The following is a 15,590-nucleotide window of genomic DNA, read 5'->3' on the forward strand; positions in this document are numbered from 1 at the left end:
AGAGGTGCATAATCTTTTTGAATTAGTGTTTTTGTTCTCTTTGGTCAAATACCCAGTAGTAGAATTAATGGATCATATGTTATCTCTAGTTTTAAATGTTTGAGGGACCTCCATAGTGTTTTCCACAGTGGCTGAACCAATTTACATTGCCATCAATAGTGCACCAGGGTTTCTTTTTCTCCCTATCTTCTCTAACACTTGTGATTTCTTGTCTTTTTGATTTTAGCCATTCTGACAGTGTGAGATGATACCTCATTATGATTTTGATTTGTACTTCCCTGTTGATAAGTGACATTGAATATCTTTTCATTGTCTGTTGGCCATCTGCATGTCTTCTTTGCAAAAATGTCTAGTCAGGTCCTCTGCCCATTTTGTAATTGCATTTTAAGCAGTACTTCTTCTGTAATTTTATCTTTTAAATGCATCTTTATTTGTAATATTTGGTGTTGGAGATTGTTCATATATCAAGGTATATAATAGTAACCATAATAATTGATTAGGGTTTTGGCATAAACTCTTTTTTTTTTTAAAGATTTTTATTTATTTATTTGACAGATCGCAAGTAGTCAGAGAGGCAGGCAGAGAGAGAGAGAGGAGGAAGCAGGTTCCCCACTGAGCAGAGCCCGATGTGGGACTCAATCCCAGGACTCTGAGACCATGACCTGAGCTGAAGGCAGAGGCTTAACCCACTGAGCCACCCAGGTGCCCCTAAACTCTTTAGTTTTAATAGAATCAGTGAAGCAAAATTCATATTTCTACCTAGAAATAACAAAAGAATTAGTCCCCGAATCAATTTTATTTTCCCTTGGTGGCTAACCATAATAATTCAGAAAAATTGTGGGAATTGTTCATGATATTGGCTAATTTTTCTGAATTTTTTAGTCCTCCTACAACAGTAATACCTAAAATATTCAAATATAAAAGTCAGGTATGAGCATTTAAGAAAATAACTCAGAAAGTTATGATTTTAGAAAGTGCAGTGAAATATACTCTTTGGAAATAAGAACTTAATGATTCATCTTAACACAACCTCAGTCTTTAAATTAAAACAAAATTCTGTTCAAATCGTTGCCTCCCTTTTTTTAGAGCTTTAGAGAGACTGTTGCAACTTCGGTGACACAGAGATAGATCTGCCGTTTTAGAATTGTCCAACCCTAATGAGTGTATTGTGAACAAACAAGGACTCTTTGATATTCAAAACAGATGTATGACTTTGATGAAAGTGGAACCTTTTGCTTCTGGGGATCTCCCCTGTCCCCACCCGAGTCAGTGGTAAGCAGGTAATTAGGAGCCCCGACATCCAGCGGGGCCATCATCCTGAGAAGGCCCATTTCTCCTGGTGCTGTTGCCTGTCCCTGCCGTCTGCTTCTAGCATTGCTGGTCAGATGGGGAGCAATGCCACAGATGTCCCAGAGCCCCTGCTTCCTGTCTGGCTTCGGCTCAGAGTATCATTTGAATGTCTGGCCCTGCCTTGCTTACTCTGAAACAGAAAGTTCTCTCTTCTCTTAAGCGTAGAGCAGAGACATGAATATCCCATACTCAGTCACTAAAACTTGATTTTGTCCATTTCCATCAAGACTCTCAAACCCGAGGTAGGCGAGAAGAAAATCAGCTCGAGGCTCCCTTTTCTCTCGCGTTATTGTTAACTCAGATTCAGAGCATCTGCATTCACTAAAGCAGTCTCAGAATTAGGAAGTGCTTACATTTTATATAAGTTTTCACTATTTTCTCTTGCTGGCATGTGAACCCATAAGTTCTTCAAGAATGCTTACCGAATCACAAGGTTTTCAAGTATTTGAAAAAAATATTAATATCCTTCACAGATAAAACTATAAACTGAATCTAGTTTCACTTAATTTGTTTTCCCTTCCCAGAAATGCTGATCATGTGCATAGTTGGGTGTCCTCTACTTTGTATGAACACATATTGTTAATTTGAAATTATGGAGTATTCTAGATGATCCTTGAAAAATGTCAGGGTTTTAATAATATTCTATGCTATATTAGGAATTATAGGAATTGCAGATGATTTTCTAGCAGCTTACATTTCTGGACCCTATAGCTAGAAGCTGCTTTGCTGAGCAGTTCTTGATTATCTGACAATAGATTACAGGTGTTGGTAACAAATTCTACCTTCGAACTACACAGATGGGCCCTCCGGTGTTAGCATTTGTGTGGATTCAGCCACTATCAACAAATGCTAACAATGAAAATTGTACTTGGAAAGGTATTTACGAATATGCTGCCCAGGAAAACCATGTAAGTCATACCACAGTGAGATAATATACTCTTGATTCTGTGAAGTATGAAACCATCCTGCCTTCCCCACTCCTACCTACGTCCCTCTGCTGGAAACCCCACATCAGAGCCGTATTAGAAGTGCTCTCTGATGGCCGGCTGTTGAGCTTACATCAAACATGCTTTCATGTAAACAGTGTTCCAGAAGCTCATTTGCAAGTTGATTATTTTGAAACATGGACTATCTTGGGATGCCCGTCAGAATCAGCTGGAGATCCCTTCAAATTGCACTTTCTTTCCTTCTTCCTCAAGATTGGGAGACCTTCCTAAGTTTAAGCATCACTTACATCAATCTACCACACTTCATCCGTTTGTTTTCCAGTTGTTTCTAGTTTTTTACTCTTTTACGCATAAGCTGCTATGAACATCACTTGTACGGGCCTTTTTGTAGATGCGCGTTTTCATTCCTTTGGGGCCAATACTAGGAGTTGAATCGCTGGATCAGAGTAACTGTAAGAAACTGCTAGACCTTTTCACAAAGGGTGTTGTTCCTTTTACGTTCCATCGACAACGTAAGAGAGTTCACATATTTGGCAACACTTGGTATTGAAAGGCTTTTTATTTACATTCTGGCGGATATTTCATTGTAGTTTTTGGGTTTTTTTTTAAAGATTTTATTTATTTATTTGACAGAGAGAGAGACAGAGAGAGAAGGAACACAAGCAGGAGAGTCGGAGAGGGGGAAGCAGGCTCCCCACTAAGCTGGGAACCAGATGCAGGGCTTGATCCCAGGACCCTGAGATCATGACCTGAGCTGAAGGCAGACGCTTAACCCACTGAGCCACCCAGGTGCCCCCACTGTAGTTTTTAATAGATAGCAATTTTGCCTGTGTTCCTGGCTCATTTATATATCTTCCTTTGTTGAATGTCTGTTCATTCCTTTTATCCACGTTGTTTTATTCTTTCTTTTATCTTGTTATTGAGTTGTAAGGATTCTTCATATGTTCTGGTTACAAGTCCTTGTCAGATAGATGTTTTAGAAATAATTTTGTAGTTTCCTGATCATAATGTTTGTGGTATCTTTTGATGAATAGAGTTTTTAATTTTGATAAAGTCTTATGTGTTTTCAAGTTTTTTATGATAATTTCTTTCTGTATCTTGTCTAAGAAATTGTTAACCTAAAAAATAAAAGTCAGTTATTTTACCAGCAAAATGAGCCTATTCAAGAATAGTGGATAATCCCACCCCCTTCTACATTTTGGGACATGCAAGCTATAACAGAACCATAGGCAAGTCCAACAAACAAAGGAGATGAACATTATTTTATGGAGAAGGAGGAGGAAGGGGGGGAGAGATTGTTTTGAATGTAAGTCCACTGGACAAAAGCAGGAGTTCAGGGTCATGGCGGTTTCTCATTGGCTGAGTTGCAGGGCTAGCCGATTCCTTGTAGGAGACACCGTGATCTCCTGATGGGGCCTAAAATTGATGATTCTTTCCTCTTTCCTGTTTCCTTTTCTGCTGGGATCTGTAACTGACAAGTCTTCCTGGAATTGAGCAGGTTTTCCTTCTAACCTCCTGACCCCACTTCAGTGAGTTTTCGCCCTTTTTTTTTTTTTTAATATTTTATTTATTTATTTGACAGAGATCACAGGTAGGCAGAGAGGCAGGCAGAGAGGGAGAAAGGGAAGCAGGCTCCCTGCTGAGCAGAGACCCCCCCCCCCCAATGCGGGGTTCGATCCCAGGACTCTGGGATCATGACCTGAGCCGAAGGCAGAGGCTTTAACCCACTTGAGCCACCCAGGCGCCCCAGTTTTCGCTTTTTTAATGGTCACCGATTTTACTTAGCCACAGATTATACAGATAGCATTCTTCCCTGCCTGCACGGATTAAGATTTGGAACTATGAGCTATCTTGAGTTTTATATATTACATGTATGTTTCACATATTAGGTTTGTATATGTGACAGAAGAAGAGAGTCTTTTTTTTTTTTTTTTAAGCATCAGGATGTCTGAATGTCCCTACATTGTTTATTGAAAAGACTTTTCTTTTCCCCCATTTGATTGATTTGGTGTCATTAATACTCATAACAAGCCACTGAGATGAAGACCTTGTATCCTTGCATAGCTGGGAAAACTGAGACATAAGAGGTTGAGCGACTTGTCCAGGGCCGGGCCACACAGTTAAAAAGGTGACAGAGCTGAGATTCTGACACAGGGCAGTGTGACCCCAGAGCTCACACTCAGCTGCTCTCAGGAGTCAGAGTCTCACTTCTGACCCTGGTAAATAGATACCACATGAAGAAAGTAAGTGAAATGCAAATGTCTCTCTCCTTCCCCTTTGACCCTCGCAGACAGGGATACCCGTTGTTCATCTTGTTTTTTTTTGAGGTCGCTGCTAATCAGTCGCAGGTAGATGAATCCTGTTTGCTCCCCCCAAGGAGAGCGTCTCTGATGACGCTTTTGCCTCTAATTCATTTACGCGCACATGGACTGAGCTAAGCAGGGGGAGATGCGGACAGGTTCTGAGGGCAGGACTAGAGAAACAAAATAAATGAAATGTGGGGAGAAAGAGAAGAAAATGTAAAAGGGAATTGGAGGAGGCACAAACAGCTTCCTCTCACCGGGCTTTTGTCCTCGCTGAGCTCATTTGTCTCTTTCCGTCCAAACCACTCATTTTACTTCTGCAAAACCATGAACCAGGAGGACAAGGGGAGGAGACTTTGGGTGGATTAAGATGGTGAGGCTCGGTACACGGCGTTGCTGGTGGCGTTTGCTCTACCCCCAGAGCCGTGTCACGTTTCCTAACGTGTCATCGACTAAGCAGAACGGGAAACTAGAAACATCTTTTCAACACCGCTTTGCCTTTTCATGGCCCAGGTCTTTAAGGAGGAGAAGTACTTGAAGGACGCCATGGAGTGCAGTGACGTCATCTGGCAGCGAGGTTTGCTTCGGAAGGGCTATGGGATCTGCCATGGGACCGCCGGCAATGGCTACTCGTTCCTGTCCCTGTACCATGTCACACAGGATAAAAAGTACCTTTATCGAGCTTGCAAAGTAAGGAACCTTTACTCAGACAGCTTTTGAATACTCCGGAGCCTGCGCAGAATCAAAAAATACAGCTTCTCCCCTTCTCTTAGCCCATTTCTTGCAACTCTGTGGTCTCCCCTGTTTCTCCTGCCCCGCCCCGCCCCCCCCCACCGTACCCCTGGCCAAGCTGGGCCATGTTGACTGCTCTCTGTTGCCCGAGAATCTTCTTCCTTGAGTTCTTGGTGAATTCATGCGGTGTCTTTCATGCCTTTTCACTGAGTGAAATCTCTGCTCTTAAATATGTTTCCTCGTAGTTTGCCGAGTGGTGTCTAGACTATGGAGCACACGGGTGTCGCATTCCCGACCGGCCCTATTCTCTCTTCGAAGGTAAGAGCGAGCAGGAAACGCCAGGTTTAAATACGTGGGTGAGTGAGTTTGGTGCTTCTGCCTCTCTCTGCACTGGCTCTATTACATTGGCTCCTAACTCGAGTAATAACTCCACAGCCATGAAATAACTGTGAACAATGTAGTTTATTGCTGAAAGTTGTATGGATTCTCTCTGCCTTACCTAATTCATGTACCCGTGAGTGTCCTTCAGATATTTCTCAGTGGTGGAAAATATGTGCACACAAGATGGAATGTTTGCTGCTCAGTAATAGAAGAAATAAGTTTACTCCTCTACATATTGTCTGTAACAGTGTATATATAAAACCGATCTATTCACAGGAAACTGGTTACTTAAATGTGTTTAATTATTTCAGGTATATAAAAAAGTATAAATAATTGATCTTAGTAATTTGAAAGTATTTGTAGTTGGAAAAATGATAGCATAGAGAAGAAAGTTCTGAAAAACAAGCAAAGACAGGAAATGAACAAACACAGTAAGTCTGTTGCAAAGCACCATGTGTAGAATATAATTCAGGAAAACAAAATAGAAACCCTACAGAGAGGACTCATACATTTTTTGTATTTGTATTCTATGTGTGTATGTGTGTGTGTGTGTGTGTGTGTGTGTGTGTGTGAGGGAGAGAAAGAGAGAATTAGATAATTTGTAATGCCAGCCACAGAAATCAAAGGTCAAAGGCTAAATGGTATTAGGATAAATTGTTGATGAATTTTAATTACTTTAGGGCTACATTTTATACTAACTCTGAAGTAAACTTCAGAAGGAATAAATGATTGAATATTTTTTTAAAAACCAAACAATAGATGGTGTTGCATTTTGTCAAATGCTTTTTTCTGCATCAGTTAACATAATGTTTTTTTTTCTTTTAAATTTATTAATATATTGTGGATTACATTGGTTGATTTTCGAATTTTAAACCAGCCTTGCATCTCTGGGGTAAACCTCACTTGGTCTTAACATATTGCTGAAGTGTATTTGCTAATATTTTGCTGAGGACTTTTGCATCTGTATTCATAAGGAATTTGGCCTAGAGTTTTCCCTTGTTTTACTATCTTTGTCTGCTTTTGGTATCGAAGTAATATCGACCCAATAAACAGTATCCTTTGCTCTTCTGTTTTCTGGGACAGATAATATATTAATTGGTGTTAAGTGTTTGGTAGAATTCTCCAGTGAAACCTTGGAGTAGAGATTTGGGCAGGGGATAGTTTTAAAACTATAAGTTCAGTTTGTTTAATAGTTTATCAATTTATCAACAGTGTCAATAGTATCAAGTTGGGGCGCCTGGGTGGCTCAGTGGGTTAAGCCGCTGCCTTCGGCTCAGGTCATGATCTCAGGGTCCTGGGATCGAGTCCCGCATCGGGCTCTCTGCTCGGCAGGGAGCCTGCTTCCCTGTCTCTCTCTCTGCCTGCCTCTCCGTCTACTTGTGATTTCTCTCTGTCAAATAAATAAATAAAAAAAATCTTTAAAAAAAAAAAAAAAATAGTATCAAGTTATCAGTTTCATATCTGGTAAGTTTCAGTAGTTTGTGTTTCTGTTTCACCTGCTCTGTGAAGCTGGTGTGTGTCACGTTGATGTATGTAAAGCTAGTGCCCCTCTGTTTCCCTTCTGGTGTCTGAACTGTCTGTGGTGGTTGGCCCTATTCTGTTTCTGCTTAATCATATATTAGAAAAAAAAAAAAAAAGCAGAAAACAGAGCACTTGCTATTGTCTTATGCAGAATAATATCCTTTTAATATTCAAAGCCATCATAATGAAAAAAATAATTCTCAGAAAAAATTTTCAGTCTTTTGTATCATAAAAATGCAGCATTTTTGCATCAGCTTTAACAGAGTTAATACCCAAACTCTCAGTGGAGTTCATTCAAGTTTATTAACAGCAGCTCCAAAGCCCGACTAGGTCAAATGTACCACTTCCCAAAGGCTGGGAAGTTAGACTCATCTGCTCCTGGTGCCTCACAAGTGCCAGCAGTCGGGTCAAAGTAGATCCTTGTGGGGTGTGTGGAGAGTAGTTCTAGTGTCTTCGTGGAGGTGACTAGGCCGAAAGAGTCACTGACACCTGTAACCCCTTCTGGAGCTTTCCCCGGCCCAGGTGCTGTGACTCGGTGAGTCTGCTACCCCACCACACCAAACAAGAAAACAAAGGTCATTCCAGCATGGACCACTCTAGGGAGTCATCGGTCATCATCTTTTCCTATTGGGTTCTAATAAGTCAGTGAGTTTCAGATTTCTTGGGCTACTGGAACCCTTTCTTCAAACAAAACCTTACAGGTTTAGTCTGAGAACAACGAAAATGTAGGAAAACAGCGAATGACACACACAAAATATGAATGAATTGCAAAATCATCGAGGAAAGAAGCCACACAGAATAGGCTGTATGCTTTGGGATTCCTTTCAAAGGACATTCTGAAACAGGCCAAGCTAATCCGTGCAGGCGATGGCGGCCTCTAGGGCAAGAGAGGGACAGACTGGAACTTCCAGGGCAGGTGATGGAAGGGTGCCCTATCTCTTGATAGGAGTTTGGTTTACACGGGTGTATGCATTTGTTGGAACTCAGAGGAGTCCACTGAGGACTTGTGTGTTTTGTTGCTATGAATTTTACATCAAAAGGAAAGCTATAAACAAAGATCCAATAAGGGAGGAAATGTTCTGATTGAAGAGTTGCATTTGCTAATATTTTGCTGAGGACTTTTGCATTTATATTCATGAGGAATTTGGCCTAGAGTTTTCCCTTGTTTACTGTCTTTGTCTGCTTTGGTATCAAAGTAATACCAACCTAATAAATGGTATTGAGAACTATCCTTTGCTCTTCTGTTTTCTGGGACAGATAAAATATATTAATTGGTGTTAAATGTTTGGTAGAATTCTCCAGTAAAACCTTGGAGTAGAGATTTGGGCAGGGGTAGTTTTAAAACTTAAGTTCAGTTTGCTTAATAGTTTATTTTTTTAAAAGATTTTATTTATTTATTTGACAGACAGAGATCACAATTAGGCAGAGAGAGAGGAGGAAGCAGGCTCCCCGATAAGCAGAGAGCCTCATGCGGGGCTCAATCCCAGGACTTTGGGATCATGACCTGAGCTGAAGGCAGAGGCTTTAACCCACTAAGCCACCCAGGTGCCCCTGTTTAATAGTTAAAAAGGGGCCTAGAGGCTGGGGCCAGCCAGCTAGCAGGCTACCTTGCCCACCTTCCTGTAGATCAATTTAAAACTCAATCTTGGTGCAGACCACAATGATTTGCAGTGATTTTGATGAAAACAAAGTTCGTTATATATATATATTTTTAAAGATTTTATTTATTTGAAAGAGCAGGAGGAGGAGGGGCAGAGATAAGAAGACTCTCCCCTGAGCACAGAGCTTGACATGGGGCTCCATCCCAGGACCCTGAGATTATGACCTGAGCTGAAGTCAGATGATTAACCCACTGAGCCACCCAAGCACCCGAAAACAAAGTTCATTTTAAAGTGGCATTTGTGTGTGTGTGTGTGTGTGTGTGTGTGTGTTTGAGAGAGAGAGAGAGAGAGAGAGAGAGAGAGAATAATGGAATATTTTTAACCACAAAAAAAAAAAGGAAATTGGGGCACCTGGGTGGCTCAGTGGGTTAAACCTCTGCCTTCAGGTCAAGACATGGTCTCAGGGTCCTGGGATCAAGTCCCATGTCCGGCTCCCTGCTCAGCAGGAAGCCTACTTCTCCCTCTTTCTCTTCCTGCCTCTCTGCCTACTTGTGACCTCTGTGTGTGTGTGTCAAATAAATAAAATTTTTTTAAAAAATGAAATCTTGCCATAATGCCATAGATGGAGAAGGTCAAATGTCCCACTTCCCAAAGCAAACCAAATCCATCAGAGAAAGATACCGTATGATTTACTCATATGTGGAATTTAAGACACAAAACAAAGGGAAAAAAAGACAAACCAAGAAACACTCTTAACTACAGAGAAGAAACTGAAGGTTACCAGAGGGGAGGTGGGCGGGGGGGGGGGGGGTGGACAGGGGAAGGGGATGAAGAGGACCCAGGATGAGCGCAGAATCATGTATAGAAGTATTGACTCCCTCAGTGGTACACCTGAAGCTAATGTTAAAATTTAAAGTTTTAAAAATTAAAGTGTCATTCCTAAAACTTAAAGGAGATTTAAAAAAAAAAATGCAACCTTTTGTTTGGAAGAATAAAGCTCTGAGAGAGGAAGTTTTATAGTTGAAATAGCACAACAGCAGCATTGTAGCTTTGTAGGAAGCCATTCCGTGAGATCATCTTAAAGTTTCAAGATATGAGATTAAAGCCCAGAACCCAAATTAAAAAAAGAAGAAGAAGAAGAAGAAGAAGAAAACTGGTGTTATCTGCTGGGTGCTAATGTAAGGATTTCTTTGTTTGTTTGTTTTGTATTTTTTTTTTATTAAGTCATTGATAAAGTCCTCGGCACCTTTTCCATCATCCCGATAGCACCTGGTAAAGGAAATGATTAAAGTTCACTTGGTTTCAGACACTCCCTAATGGCCTCTAATAAAGGGACCCACATTGTACTTTGCAGGCATGGCCGGCGCGATTCACTTCCTCTCCGACATCCTGGCACCAGAGACCTCCCGGTTTCCGGCATTTGAACTTGCCCCTTCGCAGAGGAACACAAAGATGTAGAGAGACTACTAAGACACCTGTTTGGACCAAAAGCCAGATTGCTTAGTGCCTGCCACGGAACCAACTATGAATCCTGAAGAAGGCAAGAAAAGGAGAGAGAGAGAGAAGCAAACACCTTCACAGGCCCCCTTTGTTGCAGAGACCCTCAAGTTAGAGCATGAATGACAGAAACCATCCCATCAGCGTTTTGTAACAGTGTTCCCCTCCCCGTGTAAAATACGAATTCTTCACATCCGGCCTTCTGTAGCACTTGCATGTTTCTTGGTGTGTGTTGTGTGTAGGTTAAGTTGCTCCAGACAGGAAGCCCTGCTCTTTCCGCGAGCCCGGAGCCGACCACGCACGAGAGGACGGTGGCAGCCACTTCTCTGTACATAGTATTTCAAGGGAGGTGTCCTCTGTGTTGACAAGCAGGAATGGTCAGGTGGTGTCCCTCTTACAGATCAGGAAGTTTCTCTGAGGTGATATCCTAGTGATACTTTGTCAGCACTTTCTGTGAGTACCTTTCAGACAAGCATGAGGGGAGACTGGTCCGAAGACTGAAATTAACAGGACAGATGGAGGGGTGGGGGTTGCACCTTTGCACAAGCTAGCTGAATGCTCCCCCTTTGTGTTCTGTGTTCACCCTTAGTGTTTTTAAGAAGCCAGAGGGCATGCATGGCAGCTCTACTGGGGCTCCCTGTTCTCAGTAGAAGCTCCGGGCACCTGTGTGGCGTTCCAGAGGCTCCTTTCAACCCCATCCAAAACGGCCTGTGCCCTGGCCAGTGGACGTCGTGATCCCACAAAACAGTCAAGGGAAGCCTTTTCATGAGCATAATGTAAATCAAGTAGGAGTGACTAAGCACTGGCAGTTGTAGATTTGGTTTACATTATTAAAACAGACGACACCTCAATTTTATCAACATCGTAACCTATTATAAGTTCAGTGGATACAGTTCCAGGTGGTGATAAGCAGATACTCATCTGTTCCCTTGTCCTTGCAATTAAGCTTACTTCAAAATTTGATAAGTTACTGCAGTATAAATTTGGGAGGAATACAGTCATTTTTTGGCCTACTTTTGGGTGATTGAAATCTCACATTTGATGAAATATATTAAGTGAAAAAGGACTAGTCTGCATTTATACATATGGGAAACATAATCTAACCAAGAAAATTATGGTATTATCTGTCTGACCTGTTTTATCTAAAAAAAAAGGGGGCATTAATTTTGATTAGCATATTCTCAATAATTCTTTTGGATTTCAGTTTTTAGAAGAGTTTTGTCATCACCATACCAGTGGCCTAGGACTTTCCATGTACTTGTCCTCTTGGGAGCTAGGGCACGGGTCATAAAAGCCTAGACAGGCTTCTTCGCTGGTCTGCTCCTTGCCTGTAAGGGTCTGTCTAATCACTCATCAGCCCTGGTTCCCTCTCCTTTCATAAAGGAGCAAGAATATCAACGTGGAAGACAAATCTTCAGGCATATCCAGTTAGTAGGATGTTGCTGACCCTTTATTTGCGGGGCTGTGGCCTCCTAGCTTGTGACCTTCATTTTCTAAATGAAGCCTCATGGATCCCTTCATTGCAGACATTGTTCCTAAGTCGTGACCATCCTCTCTCAAGCGAGGTTGATGGCTTCCCGGGGTATAAATTCTCATGGTTATAGTGTAACCAACTTCCCCGGCCCGCCCAGTGCTTCTCCGGTGGCCAAGCACCCCATTCCTAGTCAGACTCTGCAGTCCTGAACCCGTTGAGGGAGACGGTTTGGCAGGAGAGCTCCCCTGATGACACAGCGGAGCCCAGCAGCCCTGCTCGCTCCCTCCCCACCCACCTCCTCCAAACCACACATGGGAGCTCAGGAGGTCTTGCCTGCCTCGAGGCTTCGGCTAAAAGCTTTTGCCCAAACTTAATTCTTCAGGGGAAGCCAGTGGGACTGCAATTGGGATGCCCCCAGACACCTGCAGCCCGTCCTGCCTCAGCGAGGGGGAACACGTGGAAGCCCTGATTCGGGGCACGTGTCTCCAGACCGGAAACAGCAAGGGGGACTCACTTCCCCGGGCATCTCCCCACGTATGAGAAGTCAGTGTTAGGCTTCTTTCCAACTGATGTACTGAGGGAAAGACAAAATATTTATGGAATAAATGGAGCTTTTATTTATGGGTTTTCCTTCTTTAATCAGCTGGTTTGACACCTTCCTGCTTACCCACCGGGTGGTAACAGCTGTGCGGTTCTCGGACTGCATCGTTCCCCTTCCTGGCATCTGTCATGTAGCTGCTGCCGAAGGGACAGATGCCGGATCAGTCCCTGAAGGCAGAGGCAGAAGCGCACCCACTTTGAGGAACAGAGGACTTCTGGAAGTCAGTTCAGCGGTTCTACGTGTTTGAATTCAGATCTCAGAACATTTCCCAGTGATCTCTTGATTTGTTTGTGATCTCCAAGATGTGTCTAAATTTAAAAACTATGTGTATGCACAATACCATTTTAAAATTTGAAAGAAAAAAAGGTGATGGCCACAAAACGTGTGTGGGGTTCTTTGGTTTTGTTAGTAAAGACAGTTTTACGATGACAACTTGTGGGCTCTTCGTTTGTTCCAACCTCTGTCTGCATGTGACAGTGGGGTTGGCTAGGAGTATTGGTCACCGTTCTGAAGATTTCACTCTTCAACTTACACATGTGGCAATGGCCCACATCACAATTTACTGAATAATTCAGTTGAACAGTAACGGACAGTGTCTACACATGCATTCTGTTTTTTTATCTCAAGGCTCCGTGAAAGCTGGACAATGATGGTAAGAGCATCTCACTGCACTCACTGTCCTTAATGGTGACAAATGGTGACAAGGCTGCTGGAGGCAGGCACTGTTACACCTGTTTTACAAGTGAGAAAGCTGACAACCTTGCCCAGGATTAGCACTAGAATGGAGGACAGGTAGGTTTCCAACAGACCCACACCATTTTGCACCCAATGGTCATACTCTGACTTGCACCCAATGCCCCTTCCCCTAGGTGCCCCCTACAGAAAGTACAAATTAAAACCTGGGGGAGACTGGCTTTTCAAACCATTTCTTGAAGTTATCAAATGCTCTATCAGCTGTTGGGAACTAAAAGGGGGATAAAGAACAGGTCCTGCTTTTCTGGCTTCAAGGAGCCGAGTCTCTCCAGTAGTGGGAAGGAGGACCCCACTCCCTCTTGGCACCTGCACTAAATGTTCTGAGACCGTGCGTGCCTGAAAGATGCCTTGGTTCTTCTCTGGCACAGAAGTCACAGATGGTTTATAGAATTCTGGACTGGAAATCACTGGTGAAATTTCAAGGCATTGCTGCACTGTCTTCTAGCTTCCAATGCAGCCTCTGAGAAATTCATAGCCATTGTGATCCTCGTTTCTTTATGTGTGATTTTTGCATGTAATTATTTTGCAAGCTACAGATTTCTTCTCTATATGACAATGAGCCAGTCCTGGACTCTTGGTAAGTCCTTCCAGCTTCGCTGGAAACTTGTGTCTTTCAACTCCAGGACTTTTCTTAACTTCTTAATGTTTTTTCCCCTTTGATTTCCTTGTCTTTTTCTTGAACACCTGTTATTTGGGTGTTAAATCCCCATGATGGACCTTGTTTTTTCCCTTTTCACATCCCCTTGTCTTTTTGCTTTACTTTCCAAGAGATTTCAACTCTATTATCCAGTCCTTCCTTCTATTGAGTGTTTCCTTTCCTTATGTCCAGGGGTTTGTATTGTTCTTAGGGACCTTTTTTTTTTTTTTTTTTTTTTTTTTTAAAGATTTTATTTATTTGACAGAGAGAGATTACAAGTAGGCAGAGAGGCAGGCAGAGAGAGAGAGGAGGAAGCAGGCTCCCTGCTGAGCAGAGAGCCCGATGCGGGACTCGATCCCAGGACCCTGTGATCATGACCTGAGCCGAAGGCAGCGGCTTAACCCACTGAGCCACCCAGGCGCCCCTCTTAGGGACCTTTTATGTCTATTGTCTTCTCTTTTCTTGGCTGCAGTATCTTATCTCCCGGAGGATGTTAACTTACTCAACAAGTAGTCAATACGAGCTCATTCAAGACCAGTCACACTATTCTAATAATATGGAGAAAATATGGAGAAATAATATGGAGAAAAGATAAAGCAGAATAAAAGGGACTGATGGTGGTGGAGAGACGAGAGACTGTGACATCTGAGCCAAGACATGAAGAAAGTGGAGAGATTGGCCAGATGAATGCGGAAGAGCACCCAGACAGAAGGCAGACCAGTGAAAAGGCCGTGGGGTGGAAGCATGCCACTTACGTTCATGGAAAAGAAAGAAACCCTGGTTGGAGCAGAGTGAATGAGGAGGAGAGTGATAGAGGACAGAGGAAGACTAGGCCTGGAAGGCCGTTCTCAGGAACTTGTCTCTCACTCTCGGGGATGTAGAGAGCCACTGGAAAGTCTTAAGCAAAGGAAGGATATTATCTGTTCTATGTTTTAAAGGGATCATGTGGGAGAATGCAGGGGATTAGCAGGGAAATCAGAAAGCTAGTCCAAGAAAGAAATGATGGTGGTAGCTTACCCTGTTATAGTTGGAAGCAGCAGAGTTGGTGAGAAGTGGTCAGAATCTAGATGTATCTTGAAGCTAGGGTCTATAGAATTCCCTATAATCTGGTCCAGAGTAGAAAACAGTAGACGAAGACCACTCCAAAGTGTTTGTCCCCAGTAACCAGAGGCTGAGATATGAAGGCAGGAAGATGAGGACTCAATTTTGAGCATATTGAGTTTGAGATGCCAAACACGAAAAGTCTGGAGTTTTTAAGACCGAAATCTGGGATGCACCTGTCACTTTGGAATCATATCAGTGTTATTGAAAGCCATAGGCTTGGATGAGCTCACCCAGAAAGTGAGGATAAAGAGAACAGGGAAGAGAATAAGAGGTCAAAGAGCCTTGGGCCACACCAGTATTAAGAAGTTAGGAGAAGAGGGGCACCTGGGGGGGCTCAGTCGGTTAGGAGTCTGCCTTCGTCTCAGGTCATGATCCCAGAGCCCTGGGATCAATCGGAGTCCTGCCTTGGGCTCCCTGCTCAGTGGGGAGTCTGCTACTCCCTTTCCATCTGCTCCTCCCCACTAATTATGCACTCTCTCTCTCTCTCTCTATCTCAAAGTTTAAATACATAAAGTTTTGTTGTAAAAGCAAAGAAATGGGACTATAGCTGGTCAAAGAAATAAGATCAAGAAAAGACTTTTTCAATTCAGAAAAATAATAACATGCTTGAAAATTAATGGGTGTGAACCAATGGGCCGGTTAAAAAAGAAAAAGTGACATTGTACAAGGGGCAGTGCTGGAGTGATGTC

The 15,590-nt window shown here is 42.7% G+C and overlaps 1 protein-coding gene across 1 annotated transcript in view; it reads left to right on the forward strand.

The window, feature by feature from the left end:
- The window catches only part of LANCL2 (LanC like glutathione S-transferase 2), a 51,696-nt gene extending 39,269 nt beyond the window's left edge, over nucleotides 1–12,427 (forward strand). The window contains exons 7-9 of the mRNA XM_059397208.1: nucleotides 5,114–5,290; nucleotides 5,578–5,650; nucleotides 10,190–12,427. Coding sequence (XP_059253191.1) covers nucleotides 5,114–5,290; nucleotides 5,578–5,650; nucleotides 10,190–10,293 — 354 coding nt within the window. The 3' untranslated portion in view covers nucleotides 10,294–12,427. The remainder of the gene's footprint in view (nucleotides 1–5,113; nucleotides 5,291–5,577; nucleotides 5,651–10,189) is intronic.
- Nucleotides 12,428–15,590: the final 3,163 nt, after the last annotated feature.

The sequence above is a fragment of the Mustela nigripes genome, chromosome 4, assembly GCF_022355385.1.
Source record: "Mustela nigripes isolate SB6536 chromosome 4, MUSNIG.SB6536, whole genome shotgun sequence".
NCBI lineage: Eukaryota > Metazoa > Chordata > Mammalia > Carnivora > Mustelidae > Mustela > Mustela nigripes.